The 18,577-nt window shown below is 38.6% G+C and overlaps 1 protein-coding gene across 14 annotated transcripts in view; it reads left to right on the top strand.

The window, feature by feature from the left end:
• Positions 1-18,577, top strand: part of POSTN (periostin) — a 158,368-nt gene that overhangs the window by 31,528 nt on the left and 108,263 nt on the right. For all 14 annotated transcript variants that reach the window (XM_078657229.1, XM_078657224.1, XM_078657225.1 and 11 more), the window contains exons 3-4: positions 4,425-4,489; positions 16,748-16,905. In XM_078657229.1, coding sequence (XP_078513355.1) covers positions 4,425-4,489; positions 16,748-16,905 — 223 coding nt within the window. The remainder of the gene's footprint in view (positions 1-4,424; positions 4,490-16,747; positions 16,906-18,577) is intronic.

Genomic DNA, 18,577 nt, shown 5'->3' with positions numbered 1-18,577 from the left:
TGCTGATTCTTCTGTGAAAATCGAGGTACCTTTGGAATCCTGTGTCCCATTGTCTTTACAGTGGATTCGTCATTTTAAATGTATATCTTCTGGCTACTGTTGTGCATTGCTAACGTTTGCAGCCTTTAGGGAATTTACGAATATCTCCCTGAGTACACAGATTAATATGTGTGAATATCAACATTTCATGTATATTCCTATTTCTCTGAACCCACTCCTGCCTACTCAGTGTATACTACGCTTTAGAAAGTATCGCTCACGTGCGCATCAACGCTTGAAATTGTTTCTTCACCACTTTTTAGATTTTTAAGAAACCCCTTCTCCTACATTTCCAATACATAAATGCATGATGCATTCCCAACCTGGAGATGTTTTGAAAGTGATTTTTTCTTTCCATCGAGCAGATGGCATGCAAAACGTGAATAACGAAACACATCTAGCGTTGTGTGTGTAGTTAAGCATTTACATGACCATCCTTTTCCTCCTCTCCTGGACACACCCATGTTTTCACCTCTGACCTTTCACTTGCTAGTGTTGAAAATCTCATATGCTACCAGATTTCTTGGACTGCAGTTGTTCTACTACCTCTGAAGAAACTCCAGTCTTCTACCTTCCCAAGTCTGTCTTACACACATACTCTTTGGATATTTGAGGAAAAGATCACACAGCAGAAGATGGGTCAGAGAAAACGACATTTTTAAGCTCTCAGCTGGCTGCAGCCTCTCATTTGGTGGGAAATGTGGCAATGGCAATGAAACAGCGGCTAATGTAGTACCCTCGCCAACAGCAATAGACACTCCGGTATACATGACTTAGCTGGTACTTGCAAACAATCTGGTCTGCACGGTAGATGCTGAAGGGTGTAAGGACTCAAGGGGCCAAGCGCACGTGCTCTGGGCCGGTTGCACCATGTATCCAGTGTGTCCTGTGTCTGCACTCATTACGAGCATGAGGGCCTAGGGCCCGACCCTACAAAGGGTACCCAAAAGTCTGCACATTGGCATCATGCAAAACTCCATAAGTGTTCACCAATAAAGACACAGATGGATACATCACACATGAACAGAACCCTACGTACACTGCCATAAACTGTTTTTATAGGAAGATCTTGCCCATGATGACGCCTCTTGATTCTGCAATACACATCTTCCCCTTACCCCAGACTTTTCCGTTGCACTTGCAACCTCAGAAATATCATCCATGCTTGTAAATCTCTTTGATTTTTTTTCTCTATTGTTTACTACTGCAAACCTCCCTCCAAGCTGCCTGTGTTGCCCTGCTATCGCCTAGCTGCATTAATGGCTTGTTGTGCCATAGAGCACCTGCCAATGTGGTATATCATCCTTGATGTCAGCTCCCTGTTGCCATATCAGTCACCTTGTTACCTACTGTGACAGAATTCTCATTGACGCCTCCCTCGTAACTGAGTTTCAGTCCCTCTAACCCTCGGATCTCACACTTCAACAGGGTGCTGGTGGGGGCTCACTCTACCCCATTCTCTGTCTGACCCTGAAACTATTCTGAGCAGAAGTCCTACTTTCCCATTACAATTATAGATCACATGCATGCCATGCCACTAATCCTCTCCTATGCCCAGCGCCACCTCAAATCCCTCATCAACTATCTCAAAAGAAGATCCATCCTCGGGCATGGATGTCCATGTTATTTTATCTGACATGGGGAAATAGGAAATTATGTACGGACTTTACTACAGAATTTCATATGGACGAGGTGAACATTAACCTTGGGAAGAGGAGGTTTGAGGGTAAATATGAAAGAATATGATCAGTTACTACAACTTAATTATAACAAAATGTGGGTTGGATAGTAAGGCATCCATGGAGGCAAGAAACAGCCTTGAAGGACCATGTTTTAATGTAGACCATGAGTCCTATAATAGTGATGCCCCTTAGTGACCAAGACATGCTAAACATTGTATCTAGTACATAGTTATTGACTAAGTTGAGCCTGCATGTTTTCACTTAGCGCTACTTCAGTTGGGTATACCAGGTACTGGTATTTTCTCAACTCCACTAGTGGATGAATTTGGAAGGAAATGAAGAGAGCGTCCCAGTCTTGTGGACTGTTTCATCTTACAGCACAGTTATGTTTTGTGTCGCAGACAATGTTAGCTTCATGTATTCAAGATTGCAGAGTGCCATCCCAACCATTATACCACGGAAAAGAAGCATGGCTTATTTGAATATAGCTGGTTCCTCTCTGGGGCGGCATGGTGGGCACGTAAATTATGGATTGTGGCTCAGAATAATTTCTAATTGCTGAGATTAATTTTAGCAATCCATCCATCCATGTTTGCTTTCTATTGAACTCATAATATCTAAATCCAATAGTTTTGATAGCCCGCTATATTAGTGTTTCTTTTTATAGTATGACCATTTGGTGATGTTACATGTGCCCTTGTATGCACCATGGCTGAGTGTGAAAGATTAGGTTAGCATTTTCCAGTATTTTTAAATATTTCTAAACTATTTTATACATTTACTATTTATGCCTTGTGCTCAGTGTATGCTATCAAGGTCTTGAGTGCTTTCATAGGTGTGCCTTGATACTCATATCTTCCTTGGAATTTGGGTCCTTGATTGCCATACATACATGTACGCATCCGACAGGACAAGGAGGGAAAAAGAGAGTGTTTGAATGTGTTGTTTGCTTTTTCTGCAACAGTACTAAGGAACCACTGATTTGCAATCACCACCACTACTCGTTTAGAAGAGTACACAAATCCTTGGTCGCATTTTGGCATTTGTATGTCATCCTCAATGTTAGTCTGTTTCATGGTGGAGTTATCAATCTCTGTGAATCACTGCCCACTACTGTTTGAGATGTGTGGGAAATTTAGTACAGGTGTTTTTCAGGGTTTGACAGTCCATAAGTGCTAGCGATTTGTTGCATTTTGTATCCTTTCGTGCACTTCAGATCGACTTTGTTACTTGTGTCTTTGATCAATTGAAATAGGTCTTTTTTTGTCTTGAAGTTTTGTACTTCTTGATAATATTAACATGTGTTTCATGACTTTGCCTAATCTTGGCCTGATCCTGACCACCAGAAATTACTTAGAAAATGTGTTAGCAACAATGATATTGACACGAAGTGCCATTAAAACTGACTAAACATCAAAGTTAACTGTTCTACTTATACAAAAATAAATTGCATATGGATTTTTGCACAAATGCTCATAAGTAGAAAGTGTTTTTGAGCAAATCAACCACGACACAATAATTTCCTTTGATAATAATCCTTGGGTGAAGCATGCACAATAATATTTGGTTTGACTGTACCTTTAAACTGATACAGAATTTAAGAAGACAGATGCAAGAAAGTGTTGATCAAGAGCTGAAACTGGCTGTTGTTACTCCCGGCCGTTCACATCGGTGTCATTCATATGATTTTATCAGTCAGGCCCATGGTAGATTTACCTTGCATGCAATCCTAATAGCAGAGGAATTGAAATTTTACAACTGGTATATGAAGACTGATAGTCTGATTTACTTCCTTTCGCTGCTAAATTTAAGCATTTCTTTCTGTCACCGAATTTTGGTCTTCAAAGAAAGGATTATATTACAAGATTATTACCCTATATTGTATGAGGCAATCCTTTGTGCATTAGCTCATTGGTTGCATGATAAGATAGTAATCATTTGATTAGATTCAGGGATGTTTAAAAGACAATTATTCCATGAGTATTCAGTGTTTGTTAGCATGGCATTATAGAAGGTGGAACACCCTGCTCTAGTTGGTCTCTGAGGATTTTTCTACAGCATTGAATGTATGATATACTTCAAAATTATTGGTGGGCAGATGACAGTAAAGATCATTCAAAGGTGCCTTGATGAAATGTCATTAACAACAGAATCCAAAATCACATTAGAGAAAAGAAAACCCCCAATATCTTTTAAGTCAATCAGATGTCCATGAGGAATACTTTCTGGATACTTTCTTGTTCAATTTTTATATAAACTTGTGAAGGCTGCCATTCTAGGTGTTACTGAAGAATCTAGTATTTTAATTTCAGAAACGATATATATATCGTGTATATTATGTTTTTTACCACAGGTGCATCCTGGTAAACTGGCATTTTCCTAAAGTAATTCCCATTGGAAATAGAACAGATCTACAAACCATTTTCTTGGGGTCAACTGAAGTATCAAATGCAATTTATCTAGTTAAGGTGGGGGTTGTTTTTAATCCAGACTAGTTAACATTTCCATACATATTGAGCAAAATATGAGGGGAGCCTTACAATTACAAAACATTTTCATTATCTCAAAAGCAAACTCACAAAATATGGTAAAATTCAACTTGTTTAATGTTGATTGTTTTTTGGTGCTTTAAGGAATAACACCATGTAGTAGTCAGTAATGGATTGTTAATTCTTCCATGGTTTCTTTATTTCCTTAAAACAGCACAGTCTTATATGAATGCTGCCCTGGGTACATGAAGCTAGATGGATCTCAAGGATGTCCAGCAGGTACAGTACAAGACAAACCTTCTTTTGATAAATATGTTTAACTGTGAGGGTACATATGAATTAGAATCTATATATGTAGGAAATGAAACTTGAAATTCTTTAAATCAATACTTGAATTTGTGACACATTAGAATAGAAATGAAAACATAAAGACATTCATAGACAAATAGGGATTGAATAATAATATGTCTGCCATAACAATTATATATCTCCTAGTTCAAGGCATCATCAGACTATTTGAGCAAATTATGATGCTAACATACATTTCAAATTGCTTTTTCAAAAGTATTATTTTAACAGTTCACTGAAGTAGCAAAATTGTTTGAAGATCTGTCCTCATTATGTTATGTAAATGACACATAGAGATGTGTGGGTTTAACAGATTAAATTATGTTCCACATGATTAAGCCACTAAAATTAAAACAAACACATAGCACAATTCTCAAGTTGTAGTCAACTCCTTCATTAAAAGTATAACATATATACATTTGCTTGAAAAATAACGCTTTAATTCACAGCTATAATTTTTTTTAATTCGCAAATAGTTTTTTTAACTTTGCAATTTTTACCGTTGTTGATATTTGCTAAAATATTGAACATATGTACGTATGTAGTTGCAGCGGTGGAAACCACTTTGAATTTCTTTTTCTTGGGATCCTAGCTAAATCTCTCTCCTGCCCCATCATTCCACTGTTCTGTGCTGGTGTCAAGGCTTGCTGACTCTCTATGGTTCCCTTCTGCATCCTACCCCCTTTCCCACTTCGTCTCCACCTACTGCAGGAACGCAAACATATTCCTGTGTCCACCTGACCTCTTTATAAATTAAGTAAAATAAAGTTAAAATGAATTATCCGTGAATATCCAATTCTCTTTCAATTTCACATCATTTCCACTGTCCCCTACTCCAATGACTGGCCATTCCTCTGGTTTTGTTCTTGACTCATCCATTTCCCACACATGCAACTCAATTTCACTGTACAACCATATACCAGTCTCTATAAATAGCTCAACCCACCAAGCTCTGGAGCAAAGCTATAGCCTGTTATGTGTTATTTCTACTTCTATTTCATTCCATCAGTTACTTCCCAGTAACCTTCTCTTCCTGTCACTCTCCAATAGTGTTCCCTCCATCACTGCCACAATCCCCCACCGATTCACACTGTAACACAGGACAAATCAGCATGATTGTACACTTGACCACACTCTCTGGCTTGTCCTTTAATATGGGACAGTCTCTGAGTCCAGGCACACCTGCTTATCTTGCAGACAAGTTTGCCATCTCTGGTGAATCCCAGGACACTCCCCAGCAAGAACACCATTAGACTTCAGACTAAGAAGTGTAAAAAGTAAAAACAAGATAGTAGTTCCTTTTAATGTATGCATCCAGGATCTGAAAAAACATTCCTGTATCGATCAGGACTTCCCCAGTAATGCTTCAGTTTAGGAACAGGTTAAAGACTCACCTCTTTAAAGAATGCTACATCACAATACATTAATCATTCACAACCCAGCTTCCTCTCTTCTTACTCCTTGACTCTATGCCTGTTTTTAATTATCTAAAGTTGGTCCTGGAGGGCCGAATCCATGCCAGATTTTTAAGATAACTACATTTATCTAAATGGGAATATGCAAAAAATCTGGCATTGATCCACTTTGGAGAACCCTGATCAACAAAGTTTCAGCTCCATTGCCTTTGGCTAGGTTTGTGTTATATAGATACCATATATAGATATACCTACATACAAAATACTAAGCCACACTCTAAGGTGGACATTGGTGAGATGCCTCTTCTATATAAAATGATGGAACAAATTAATAAATATTACATCTCTTAAAAATAAATCACCTTTGTTTGTATAGCCGTTTTATATTCCTCTTCTGTATAAAGAGGTATTAGTGTTCTTTCAGAAAACTGAAAAACACGGGATTTATAGATGATAAGAGCAAATGCAATTATACCAGTAACTTTGTGCAGTAGGTTCAGAATTCAGTGAGACTCACAATACCTCACAAATATTAGGATGAGGTGGGCCCTTAGTTATTTTCTTAAGACAGGCGCATGGGTTTAACCATTAAAAATGCATAAAAGAAAAGAAAATGAGAACATACCTTTTTCCTCATCAAACATGTTTATTTAGGGGCATTACCCCATAAAATGTACAATTTCATTTATAAAACCACAATCAGAATTCCAAAACATAAAGCACAGGACAATGCATTTTGAAATCCAACATTGTAATAGTATATAGTAATAAAATAATAGCGGCCAAAGTGCAAACATGCTCCTGAGTCCATATTTCACTTCCACAGACACCAAACTGCATGTAAAATGTACTGCACCCAGTATATTAATTGTCTCGTTCTCAAGTTTGCTAAATTAACTGTTCTCTTTAGATACATATCTAAGAAAAGAGGAAGAAATGGGGCACTAGGTTCGCTTTTCGAGAAGAAATCTTACAAAGAGTTTTTTCCATCTTCTTAGCAGTGCCTACGCTACCGGCCTCATAAAAAAAGCTTCTTAGAGTTGAAACCAATTTCAAATGTACATCAGATATTGGCAATGCTTCCTAGTCTAAATGTACATAATGGCTGAAACAGAAAGAAAGGTGTGATATATAGCAACTAAGAACCCTCGTTTCCATATGATGGTTGGAGCAACAGTCTATGTTTCTGGAAAAAAGAGATATGATGCAAGTCAATAAACTCCCCCCACATTAGATAATTAATTTCAGAATTTTAAATTGCCAGATCCCGCAAGTGTACTCGCATATGTTTGGAACCCTCACAAGCCAGTGGTTCTTCCTTAGTCCTCAAAAGTGCCCTGTCCATTAGTTGGAATTGCATCCAACAATCAGACTCCCTGTGTGTATATCTGGATCGCATGGGATCATTGACGTTTGTGCCCAGTTTCAATAGTATCTACCATACATCCTGCTCATCTTTAGATGGATCAGTACCCAAATCTACGCAGGAGCTCAGTCAATCTATTTCTTTAAAGAAGACATGATATTACATAAGTGAGCCCTTTCATCTTGATTGCTATATTGCAGGTTAGCTGGATTTCCTCTGATTGATGGTTGCCCTACAAAAGGGCCTACCTACCATCATTGTACTATTCTATGGCTGCCTTCCTTATGTTACCCACCCTGCACTTCGAACTACCCTCTGGGTGATGAGACTGCTTTCCTAGTTCATCGCATCGCTTTTGCTCCTATCCAGTATAGTAGTTGATTTTTATGATTGATTTGTTTTACCATATACTGTTTCTATTTGTTCCTTTATCCCTTGACTCTCCTTCCCCCTTGCTATATATTCCCCTATCCTACTGTAAAGTGCTCTGATACCCTCACGGGTCTGGTTCGCGCTCTATAAAACACTAAATAAATAAATAAAATAAATAAAAGGGGGGTTGAGCTTAAAGTGTATCTCAGAGCCATTAATTGGGTTACTACATAAGTCAAGATTGATTAAACCCATAGGATACTCGGCCCAGGTTAGAATTACTTTTATACTATCATAGGTTACCTGTGGTAATGAGATATTTAGAAAATTTCGGAATTTCTTTGATCTAAGTCAAAGTCAGTCAAAGTCAAAGAATCTTGTATAGCGCACAAATCACTGTTAGGTCTCAGGGTGCTTGCAGACAGTTCGACACACCTAGGTTCTAACTCGTATCATTTAGGGAACAGCCATGTTTTTAGTTCTCTGAAAAAGAGCAAATTATCTGGAATAGATGAGATGTATGATGGAAGCTTATTCCAGAGATGGGGGGCGAGGTAAGAAAAGGAGCGACCTCCATTTCGCACAGTGCAGACCCGCAGAGGAATTAAGAGAAGTTTAGAACTGGATCTCAGTGTTCTGGCAGCTGGTATTTTTTCAGTTTTTTTCTAGATAGCCAGGGCCTGTGCCATAGATGCTTTTGTGTGTGAGGCACAACATTCTGTATTGTCCTCTCATCCTAATTGGAAGCCAATGAAGAGTTTTTAAATTTGAAGGTAGGTCCAAGATTAATCTGGCCGCGGTGTTCTGCAGAGTCTGTAGTTTGGAGAAGAGGTCTTCGTTAATAGCGGCCAGTAAAGCATTTCCATTTTCCACATGCATGACGATTAGGCCCTGCACAAGTGGCTTCCAAGTTTTAATTGGTAGCCACTTGAAGATTTTCCATAGTTTCCATAGAATGCCATAGCAGGTGCCTAATGCATGGTTAACATGGGCTCTTGTGGAAAGCTTGTTGTCGATGGTAATACCCAAGTTGCAGATGGTTTGTTTTGGAGATGGACAGGGGCCCAGTGTGTGGGGCTAACAGTCGCTTGACCAATGATCTTCGGCCCTGCTGAACAGAATGATCTTGGTTTTGCCATTAATCAACTGTAGTTTAGTTTGCCCCATCCATCTGTCAATGTAGCTCATACCGTTTTTAAAATGGATCATTGTGTCTGTGGGGTCCGGGCCAAAGGTGATCAGCAAATGGGTATCATCGGCATACGATACTGCCTCAAACCCGTAAGACCTGATTATCTTAGCCAAGGGGGTAACATAAAGATTGAAGAGCATACGGCTCAAAATAGAACCCTGGGGAACTCCATTACATACTGGTCTGCTGCATGCTGCCATCAAGCCTAGATGAACTGTGGTGACGCGATCCTTTAGATAATTATTGAACCAGTCCAGGGCCTTCCCTTGAACACCCATCTCCCAGAGCCGCTGCAACAAAATGTCATGGGAGATGGTATCAAAGGCGGCCGACAGGTCTAAAAGAACCAGGATAGCTTTTTCCTTTTTATCCAAGGCACACCTGATGTTATCTACCATTTCAACTACCGCCGATTCGGTACTATGTGCTGCTCGGAACCCTGATTGAGAAGAGTCAAGGAGTCTGTGGCTTTCTAGATGGCTAGTTAGTTGTTTATTTACCAGGGCTTCGAGGGCGTTCCCGAAATAAGGCAGCAATGAGGTGGGGTGGTAGTTACCTGGTTCGCTGGCATCTAGGGTAGGTTTCTTGAGAATGAGTCTAACTTGTGCTTTCTTCCAGCTTCCAGGTATAGCTGCTTTTTTCCAGATTTAATCTTGACAATGACTTTTGATACCTGTTCACAAGTTCCTGATTTAAAGTTGGTCAGCAAAGGTATCGATAGATGGCTACTCCTAACTAGCTGCGTATAAGTGTTTTTTTCTTGAAGAAAGGATTTATAGATAGCGTTTATTTTATCGTCGAAGTAAAAAGGATATTTTGTCTACCCAATCTTGCGTAGGGACAACGGAGGATTGGATGGCTTCAGGGGTTGTAAGCTCTTTCAAGATTTTGTATAATTCTTTGCTGGAGTTAGCAGCATTCTCAATCCTCCCTGTTAAACACAGTTTTTTTGCCTTTTTGATATTATTTAGATATAAGCGGTCACTTTCTTTGTATTTAATTCGGTCACTGACTGATGATCAAGGGAACCACCTTATCAGTATAAACTCTTGATTCTCAGATTTTTGTGGCTAGGCATTGGTATTCTTGAACAGACTATAACTTATTAAAAGTGCTCCCTCTAACCTCTAGTTAACGCCAAAACCATGGTTTTAACACCACAAATCTTTGTCCATAATAGGCCAACCTTGGTCTTGAGATTAGCTTCGCCTGCTAAGTTTGATGCCTCCTTGGATCTAAGCTTATTTCTGTCCCTTCACTACTTTCTTTTAGTACCTGTACACTAAATATATCTAATCATATTACACTTGGTGTCAAATGGTTCTCCTTTCCTTCTGAATTTCTGTGTTACTCGGATTTATCTAAGGAAATATGAGCCAGATTCCTTATAGTCTTGTTACTGTGACTAGGGATTGCTTTAAAGGTAGTCTTCCTATTTTGTTCTGAAACAAACAAGTAACTTTATTAGAGGAAACAGGCTTTTCCTTTGCCTTTCTTGGCACAATATAGTTTTGAGTTCCTCAATAAGAACACCTATCTCTTTCAGGGTGCAATTCTTGTAGGCATATCTGGCAGTTCTTTTTGGGCTCACAGGTCCCCGCAGCCTTTCTGGTGCCTTCCCTTTGCCCACATTTTCTAATCAAACAACACCTACCAATAACTGTACATGTGAAGCGAACCTTACTATGGAAAAAAACTGACAAGTTGCCATATTCCGAATAACCTCTATGTGCTATTTAAACTGCTATACCCAGATATTTGGATTCAGGCCAAGTTAGGTGCCACTCAGAGAATTTCAGCAAAAACACCTACATATAGAGGCTTTAAACAAGGCTTCATCCCAGCGTCCTCTACATCGCGGATCTAACCCTTCAATACACATCCAGCAAAAATGAGTTCCCAGTGTGCCCATGATGTGGTACCCCATAACCAATCTTGGGTTGGCTTACAAAGGTTGTTAGTGATTCTTAATGATTACTGCAAAACCAATGAGAAATCAGAAAGTAATTTTGAGGAGAAATAGAATGGAGTGTGGCATTTAGAGAAATGGCGACTGGTTAAAATCAACACATGTACATTCTTGGGGTTGGCTAAATGATTAAGGGGTGTATCTTAATGCATTGAAATAAAAATTGCCTTCCAGTTGCTCCTAAGATTGACCAGGAACCCATCTCTAATTCCAATTCTAAAAGTAATTAAAGCCAGGTTCATTCATATAATTGTATTCTGAATAACAGCAAAAGCAACATTTACTGATCTATATCCAGTCTTCCACAAAACTCTTCACAAGCGCAGAACAGACTTGAGCTCAAGCTAACAGAACAACACTTGGCTCAAACAGCAACATTTCTAAAATAAGTGTGCAAATTAAAAATCACACAAAGGTCAACACTGACTCATTTCTACTGGAAGAAATGACTCTTGGTCAATACCCTAAGAAGAAATCTTGAACTAATGCCCCTGAATACCAGTGTGTGTTTGGAAGGAGTTCAAGGTTTATGGGAATAGAATTTGCCACATGATTGTTTTAAGAAGCTGCTAAACAAAGTGATAAAAGTTATCTCCTTCTCTTTAGACAAACATACCTTCATCAAGAAAATACTATGAATGACTTATAAACAATTCTTATAGAAGCTGCCAAGAACAAGGATATCTGGCTGAACCCTTTAAAGCCCATAACAAAATCAGACTAATGTAGCTCCGCTTCTGCTGTCTTCCTTCTCGCGACTTGTCATACACATCTGCCAATTTGTATAATTTATATATTGTTGGTGTTTCATTTCAGAGCCGATTGCTGTTAAGCAATATTTTTAATCAGCATGGTAGTCACCCTTGCTAATATGCAATTATCTTTTGTCTGCAAGATGAGCACCTTCACATTGTCACTAGGTTTTTTAATATATGGATATCAGAGGCAAGTTGTCAATGAGGTAATGGAGGATGAACTCAAGCATCACTGGATAAAGATAGTTGAGGTTACCCAATTAATGATGGACCTTCTTTTCGCTATCCTGTCTCTAGAAAACTGTAATTCAAGTAGGAGTTAGGCATCAAATACATAAACGTTGTGACTCAAGACTTTGTCATTTGTCTCTGTCTGTTAATACATAATTGAATTTGGTAGTTAGTCCTCTAAAATAGGGATTTTATCAATGAGAAAGCTACACCAAGAGCAATTTCTGGTGTTACTACCTAATTGTTATCTGCTCTTCACTAATGGCCAGATGTATGACCCTTGTAAATTGCGCCTCGCAATTTGCGCTCGATTGCGAGGTGCAAATTTACAATGTACAACAGTGTCAGAGATACTTATTGCAATTCCCAATGGTGTCGCAAAATGCGAGGCTCATGAATATTAATGAGCACCTGCAATTTGCAGCCCCATTGGGAATAGCTGGCCCTCCAAGGGATTGTGGCCTGCTGGGCTCAGCAGACCACCACGTCTGGGACTGCATTTCAATAAAGCAGTTTTTTTTTTAATGCAGCCCGTATTCCTTAAAGGAAAAAGGGATGCATTAAAAAAGAAAAGAAATGTTTTTGTTTCATTTTTTTAAGGGCAGGCAGTAGTCCCTGGGGTCCCTGCTGCCTCTAAAAAATATTTTCCCCTGCAATTGCAATATTTTTGCGAGTGCATTACCATTGAAGAGGGTGGTAATTTTCAGGTGTTTTGCGACCGCAATTGCAAAACATTCATACATGGCTTTGCGGTCGCTATTAGGAAGGGAACGCCCCTTCCTAATGGCAACTTGCAATTCCAAAACAGTGCAATGCAAATAAATTGTGACTCGCTATTTAGGAATTGTACATGGCCCTGTGACATTTTGCAAATGCCAATGGGTCGCAAACCCGTTTGTGCATGTAAAATAGGGTCGTACATCTGGCCCTAAGTACTTCATACTAAATAGTGAAAGAAGGGGGACCCCCTCTAGGATTTACTTTCAGGTCAGGGAGTAGAGGGGAGAAGAACAACACACAACTGAAAAAGCTCCCTCTTGACCTATAAATACATTTGTCATTGGAGTAATCTCTCAAACACAGGGCATATACCAACAATGTCTACACAAAATGTGAATTGTTTCTCATTTTATTTCATTTTTCAGTAAAAAAGTCAATTTTTTCATTTTTATCATAATTTTCAAGTATAACACTTATAAAAATATATACATATTACAAGGAGGCTTCAGAGAGAGTTATTTTTCACCACATCGAAGCTAGGCATATATGTCTATTTAAGTTCATGAAAACACAATTAAATATCTACAAAACAGGTAAAGAGCCGCACAACACATACATGCTACCTAAACATCCATCCCATCACAAAAACAACAACAAATGTGTCCTATAGCATTGAATCTGGTGTCCACTACATGACCAAAGTCATGAGGTTTTAAAAAGAGGGAGAAGGTCGACGCGTTTCGGTGGAAATAGCAGGAGTAGGGACCACCTTCTTCAGGACCAAAACAGATACAGTGCGGAATAGGAACTCTGAACCTGGAATGTAGATCTGAAACAATATGCACAAAAAATATTTTTTCATATAATTCTGCCCTGTAAAGCATAATAAATACTTATATACATTTGGAACAACAGAATGGGCCATAACCCACACTTAAGATTCTCACAACTTAACACCACCCGGTGAACCTTATAACCCATTCAGTAAAGTGTGATCCCCAGTTACTGGAAGGAGAAAGAAAGATCTTTTCAGTGCCACAGATGGTGCTGAGGTCAAGTCATAAGATATAAAGATTTGTTTGAAAAATACCTTTCCCAAGAGATGAACATATATGGTGAGATGTTTTTTAAGGATGGCAACGTTCTGACACGCAATCTGAATTAAGAAGGACGTAAAAATTACTCATACTTGCTATGTCTGGAATTAGCCTAAACATTTGCTAGTGATGCGATAAAAGATAATCATCCTTTATTACCTGGCTTTTTGCCGCAATCAGTGGGACCAGATATACATAATTTTTAGTCAAGATGAAAAAGACAGCTAGCAGCTGAAAGATATAACAGAAAAAGGACATTTTGTTGTAAAGCCTCACTCAGACTTAGATGTGATTAAAAAATATTGGCCTACAAAACATGCTTTTTACCTGTACGGTATACAAAATGGCAGAACGAGGCAGGGGGCGGCTATTTGTAGTCTATCGATTTGGCATTTTTCCTTATTCAATGGTGTAGAGGGGACGCCACCTCTATAGAGAAGTAATCAGAGGTACATGACATAAACATCCTTGCAAGATTGGGTGTGAAAAACCATTATGTAGAACACACATATGCCTACTTACTTTTCTGTGTTATACACTTGCAGTTTGAATGTCCTGATAGTCACCAAAGTATTCCGGCGCCTAAGAAAAAAGAGGCATACGTTCATTGGGAAGGAGAAAACCATCTCCTATGAGACTACCACCCTACATTCACTAAAAGTCTTGATTTCACAAGTGCGGCAGTTAACTGACGCTCAAGTACAGTTGCTCATAGAACCATATTGCCCACGAATTGCCAATATAGCAGAATGTAAGGGGACCCACCAACGCAACCACAAGTACATGCTTGAATACAACTTAGCCAACAAACTCCTATCATTAACTAATAACACCCGGATTTGCAACCACGCCGAGAAATCTCATAAATTAAAGGTGCACTACTTGCAGTGAAGCACCTATGTTCAAGTTCTATTAACCTCACCCTTTATATAGTGATGTGGCCGCGACTGCCTATAGTTGGTTTACAGCGCCTGTCTGAGTAAGTCGTAAGCCATAGCAACAGCGTTAAACAATCTTTCAGTAACTCCTTTAATTAAATATATGTGTCCACACCACGACTATTTACAGTTGGTTTACAGCGCCTGTCTACGCAAGTCGCAGACCACAGCGTTACATAGTCTTTCAGTTACTCATTTAATTAAATGTGTCCACACCCTGTACAGGGCGAGACAACATATATTAACCGTAAGAGAAATATTTACAGACATTAACCCAGCAAGCACTTACGTTTCAAAAGTCCAAGATTTCTAATCCCCTTCGCAAGCCGCCACCACCATCGTCCTCAATTTGTTCGATGCTGTGGAGTTGTAAGCAAACCTTACATCTTAAATAGCCCGCGAACAGATTAGTAAACCGTTGCAGCTGCGATTACATCGTCCCGTTCTTTCTACGTCATCGGCGACTATCTTAAGTTGGAAAACTAAATAACGGACTAAGCTAAATATCGCCATCTTGAGGTTGTCTCGGCACAAAAGGCAAGCACAGTCACCTGTTATGTGGCCACCAGTGATCGTCGAAATACTGAGCAATTGTCAGGAGTTAGTAGGGACCCTATTAACGATATACATAGATTAGAGACTGTATTGTCAGTCTATTTACAAGTTCTCACTCATATTAAAAATCAAATATTATCACAAGATTCTAACAGAAGATGGATAATAAAGACTAATATTTATTTTTTATTCCAGAGGTATATGTGTATGTATATTAGTCGATATTGATATTTAACGTACACATAATCAATACTGAGTATCAATTCAGGCAGGCCCTATCTCAGCCTACCAGAGGTGAAAAGTCCACCTCTACCAGGCGACATGACGTACATATAGGCATAGCTGACCACACAGTACCCCATTTTTGCCTAAGGTACGACAGAAAGGCCTGAACCAAACGTTATGTGTTGGTGACTACCAGGGTTTAGTAATGATCCACTGAATTTCTTCATTAAGTCCCTGTTTTACAGAGTCTAGGAACACCTGAGGCCCTATATCTGGTTATGCACTTTGCGGAATGAACACACACATACACAGAGCACTTTTTCTCATTGTTAATACACATTAAAGTATTCTATTACGTCCTTGCACATACGCTAAGTTCAGCAGCCGCTACTGTTTTCCGTAAGTACTTTTAGACAATTAGATTTAAGAGCCACACCTGGTACATTTTATTATATGAAAATTGCTGGTTACAATTTTGGAATTTTCTATTGCTGTTATAATATTTGTTAACCTTATCTGTGGCAGTTGTATAAAATATAACTGGTTTAGTTAACAGCAATTAAATTACTCTATTATGCTGACAACATTTACAAAGGGCCAAAATAGACAGCAAGTGCAGTGCTGACAACGGAAGCCTATTGAGTTGAGAAATGCTGAGTTATCACAAAATATTTCAGCTCTGAACAGGCATTCACTCTCGGAAACAATCAGCTATTAAGCAAAACAGCACATGTGGTGCATATAACACACAGACCAAGAAGCAAGTGGCACACACAACAAGGATGAAGTATACTGCAGAGGCATATATCACATAGGCATTCCCTACATCCTCAATACTTCTAGCCTCTGTTTAAGATATGGTATGTAGGATTTGTTTCTAGTACTGAGGGATGGATTTCGAGTTTGGCAGATGTGGGACAGCTGCCAAAATGCAGTGCATATATAGTCTGAGCTTCTTAGAAAGTATTCATGTCTATGATTTCTAAATAGTTCAGACAGGCCAGCCTCTGTATATTGCCAGGTATTGAACTCCAACTTAAAATCATGCCCTGGGTGCTTTAGTTCCATAGAATGATTGCCCGGCCATTCTTAGATGAATTAATAACATAGGCAAATTAGCTAGATTTGGGGTATTTCTTGGATAATATTTTTCTTGAATACGTTTTCGAGTTTAAATTGGTTCTTGGTTGCATGTAGTCACATTCTTGGAAATATATTTGAACAATGAGTTGGACCGCAGTGATATTTTTACATTGCATGAATAATCCCTTTTGTAAAAAATTGATTTGTATATTGTTTTCTTTTGAGTTTACTTTGATTTAAATCAACATACTTGTTTTCTTCTTTCTTTTAGTTGCTCCAATTGATGATGTTTATGGCACCCTGGGCATTGTTGGTGCAACTGTAACACAAGACTATTCTGACAAATCTGATCTAAGAAAGGAAATTGAAGGAGAAGGATCTTTTACTTTCTTTGCTCCAAGTAACGAAGCCTGGGACCTGTTAGATAGCGTAAATATATATATATATATATTATTATATTTAAAGATTGCTTAATAATCATGGTTGTTCAATATCAACTGAATCAACAATATGTTTAGATAAAGTATTGATGGAGTCTTTAAGACCTACTTATAAAGGTCTTTCTGCTAACTGCATGTAGTCCTCTTTCTTTATTTGAGGCATTTCTGTTAGCCTGGCTATCTCGTTTCCTCTACCTTTGCTACTGCTGCTTTCTGTGCACTTCCTTACCTTTCTGGTATCTCCATTTTTTAAATGTGACGATCTTTCCTCTTCTTACTTCTTTCGTTTCCATGTCTCTACTGGACTTTCCTACCATTCCCACATCATTTTCTATTGCCAGACCCTTGCACTACCTAAAAAGTGCTTCCTTTCTTTAACTTGTGTGATTCTGGTAATTGCTGACTTGTGAGTATTTATGATTTGTATTTAGAGATTAAAAAATAATTCACGGGTATACTATGGTCAATGTACCCACCAGAAAATAGCAATGATTTTAGTGGGAATTCTGCAGCACGTTTCTTCTAAGTAAAAAGCCTACAAACAGTATTTGGGAAAATAAACTCAGCTATATCTACATTAAAGAATCATGTATACCTTTGAAAATATCAGGGTAATCTTTTTACTCATTTTACTAAAAGTATTCATTTAAATCAAATTTGTCAGGGATTTATAATGAGGAGGTGATTTGAACAAAGGGGACTAACTAGATCTATTTACCTTTAGTTAGGAATTCTGTTAAGTTCCATGCAGAGAATTCAGGCTAAACACCCATAAATAAGATATGGCATAATGGATTAAACTAATCATGCATTTTCAGCTAAAGAGTAATAAAGAAGGTGGTGGTTTAAGCATATTTTATAGGAAAACAGGACCTGAAGAGAATGGATATATTGATCTTTCAGTTATTTCTGCCATTGAGAACAGATTAATGATATGTGTGTTCATATACAAAAATATAAAACATGCAAAGATTGGATAGGCCTAAGAGAGTAGAAATAGTGGCCTTGAACAACTCAATTACACAGTAATATATTTAGGAAACTGGAGGATAGATTTGGGGGCAATAGTAGTGCTTTAGGTGATAATTAGGAGTTACAGACCCAATACACAATGTTTTTTCTGTAGCTGTATTCAACCTTGGTGCACAAAAATAACCATATCAATTCATGCGTCCAAATTCTGTTTCATAAAATGAGGGTCTACAGACATTCATACTTGGAGATAATGTCACCACAAATTAACTATGTTCAGTTTGTTTGGCATTATGCTAAAAGGAGGGGTAAAGAAAAGATGTTGGCAAACAGGGGCAAGGTAGCTAGGGCAAACCAACAAAGCCATACCTTTGTGGATTTTTACCTACATGTCTACTTCACATGCACGATGAGGTTATCCTATATATGAGAAGGGGTACAAAGTTCAGCAAACACCACAACATTTCATTGGGAGAGTATTTCCTCACTAAGGGCCGGATGTAGGAGCCCAAATACCGGTCGGTAACGGCCGAATTCGGCCGTTACCGACCGTTATTTAGGAATTGGCATGTAGGGGCCCTATTTTACCGATTCGGTAAATTTACCGAATCGGTAAATTTACCAAATCGGTATTTTTACCGATTCGGTAACTTCCAGATGTAGGTGGGACTCTTCTGAGTCCCAAAGGC

This window comes from Lissotriton helveticus, chromosome 8 (assembly GCF_964261635.1).
Source record: "Lissotriton helveticus chromosome 8, aLisHel1.1, whole genome shotgun sequence".
Taxonomy (NCBI): domain Eukaryota; kingdom Metazoa; phylum Chordata; class Amphibia; order Caudata; family Salamandridae; genus Lissotriton; species Lissotriton helveticus.
The sequence above is the reverse complement of the archived record's forward strand: the minus strand, read 5'-3'. Positions and strand labels throughout refer to the sequence as shown.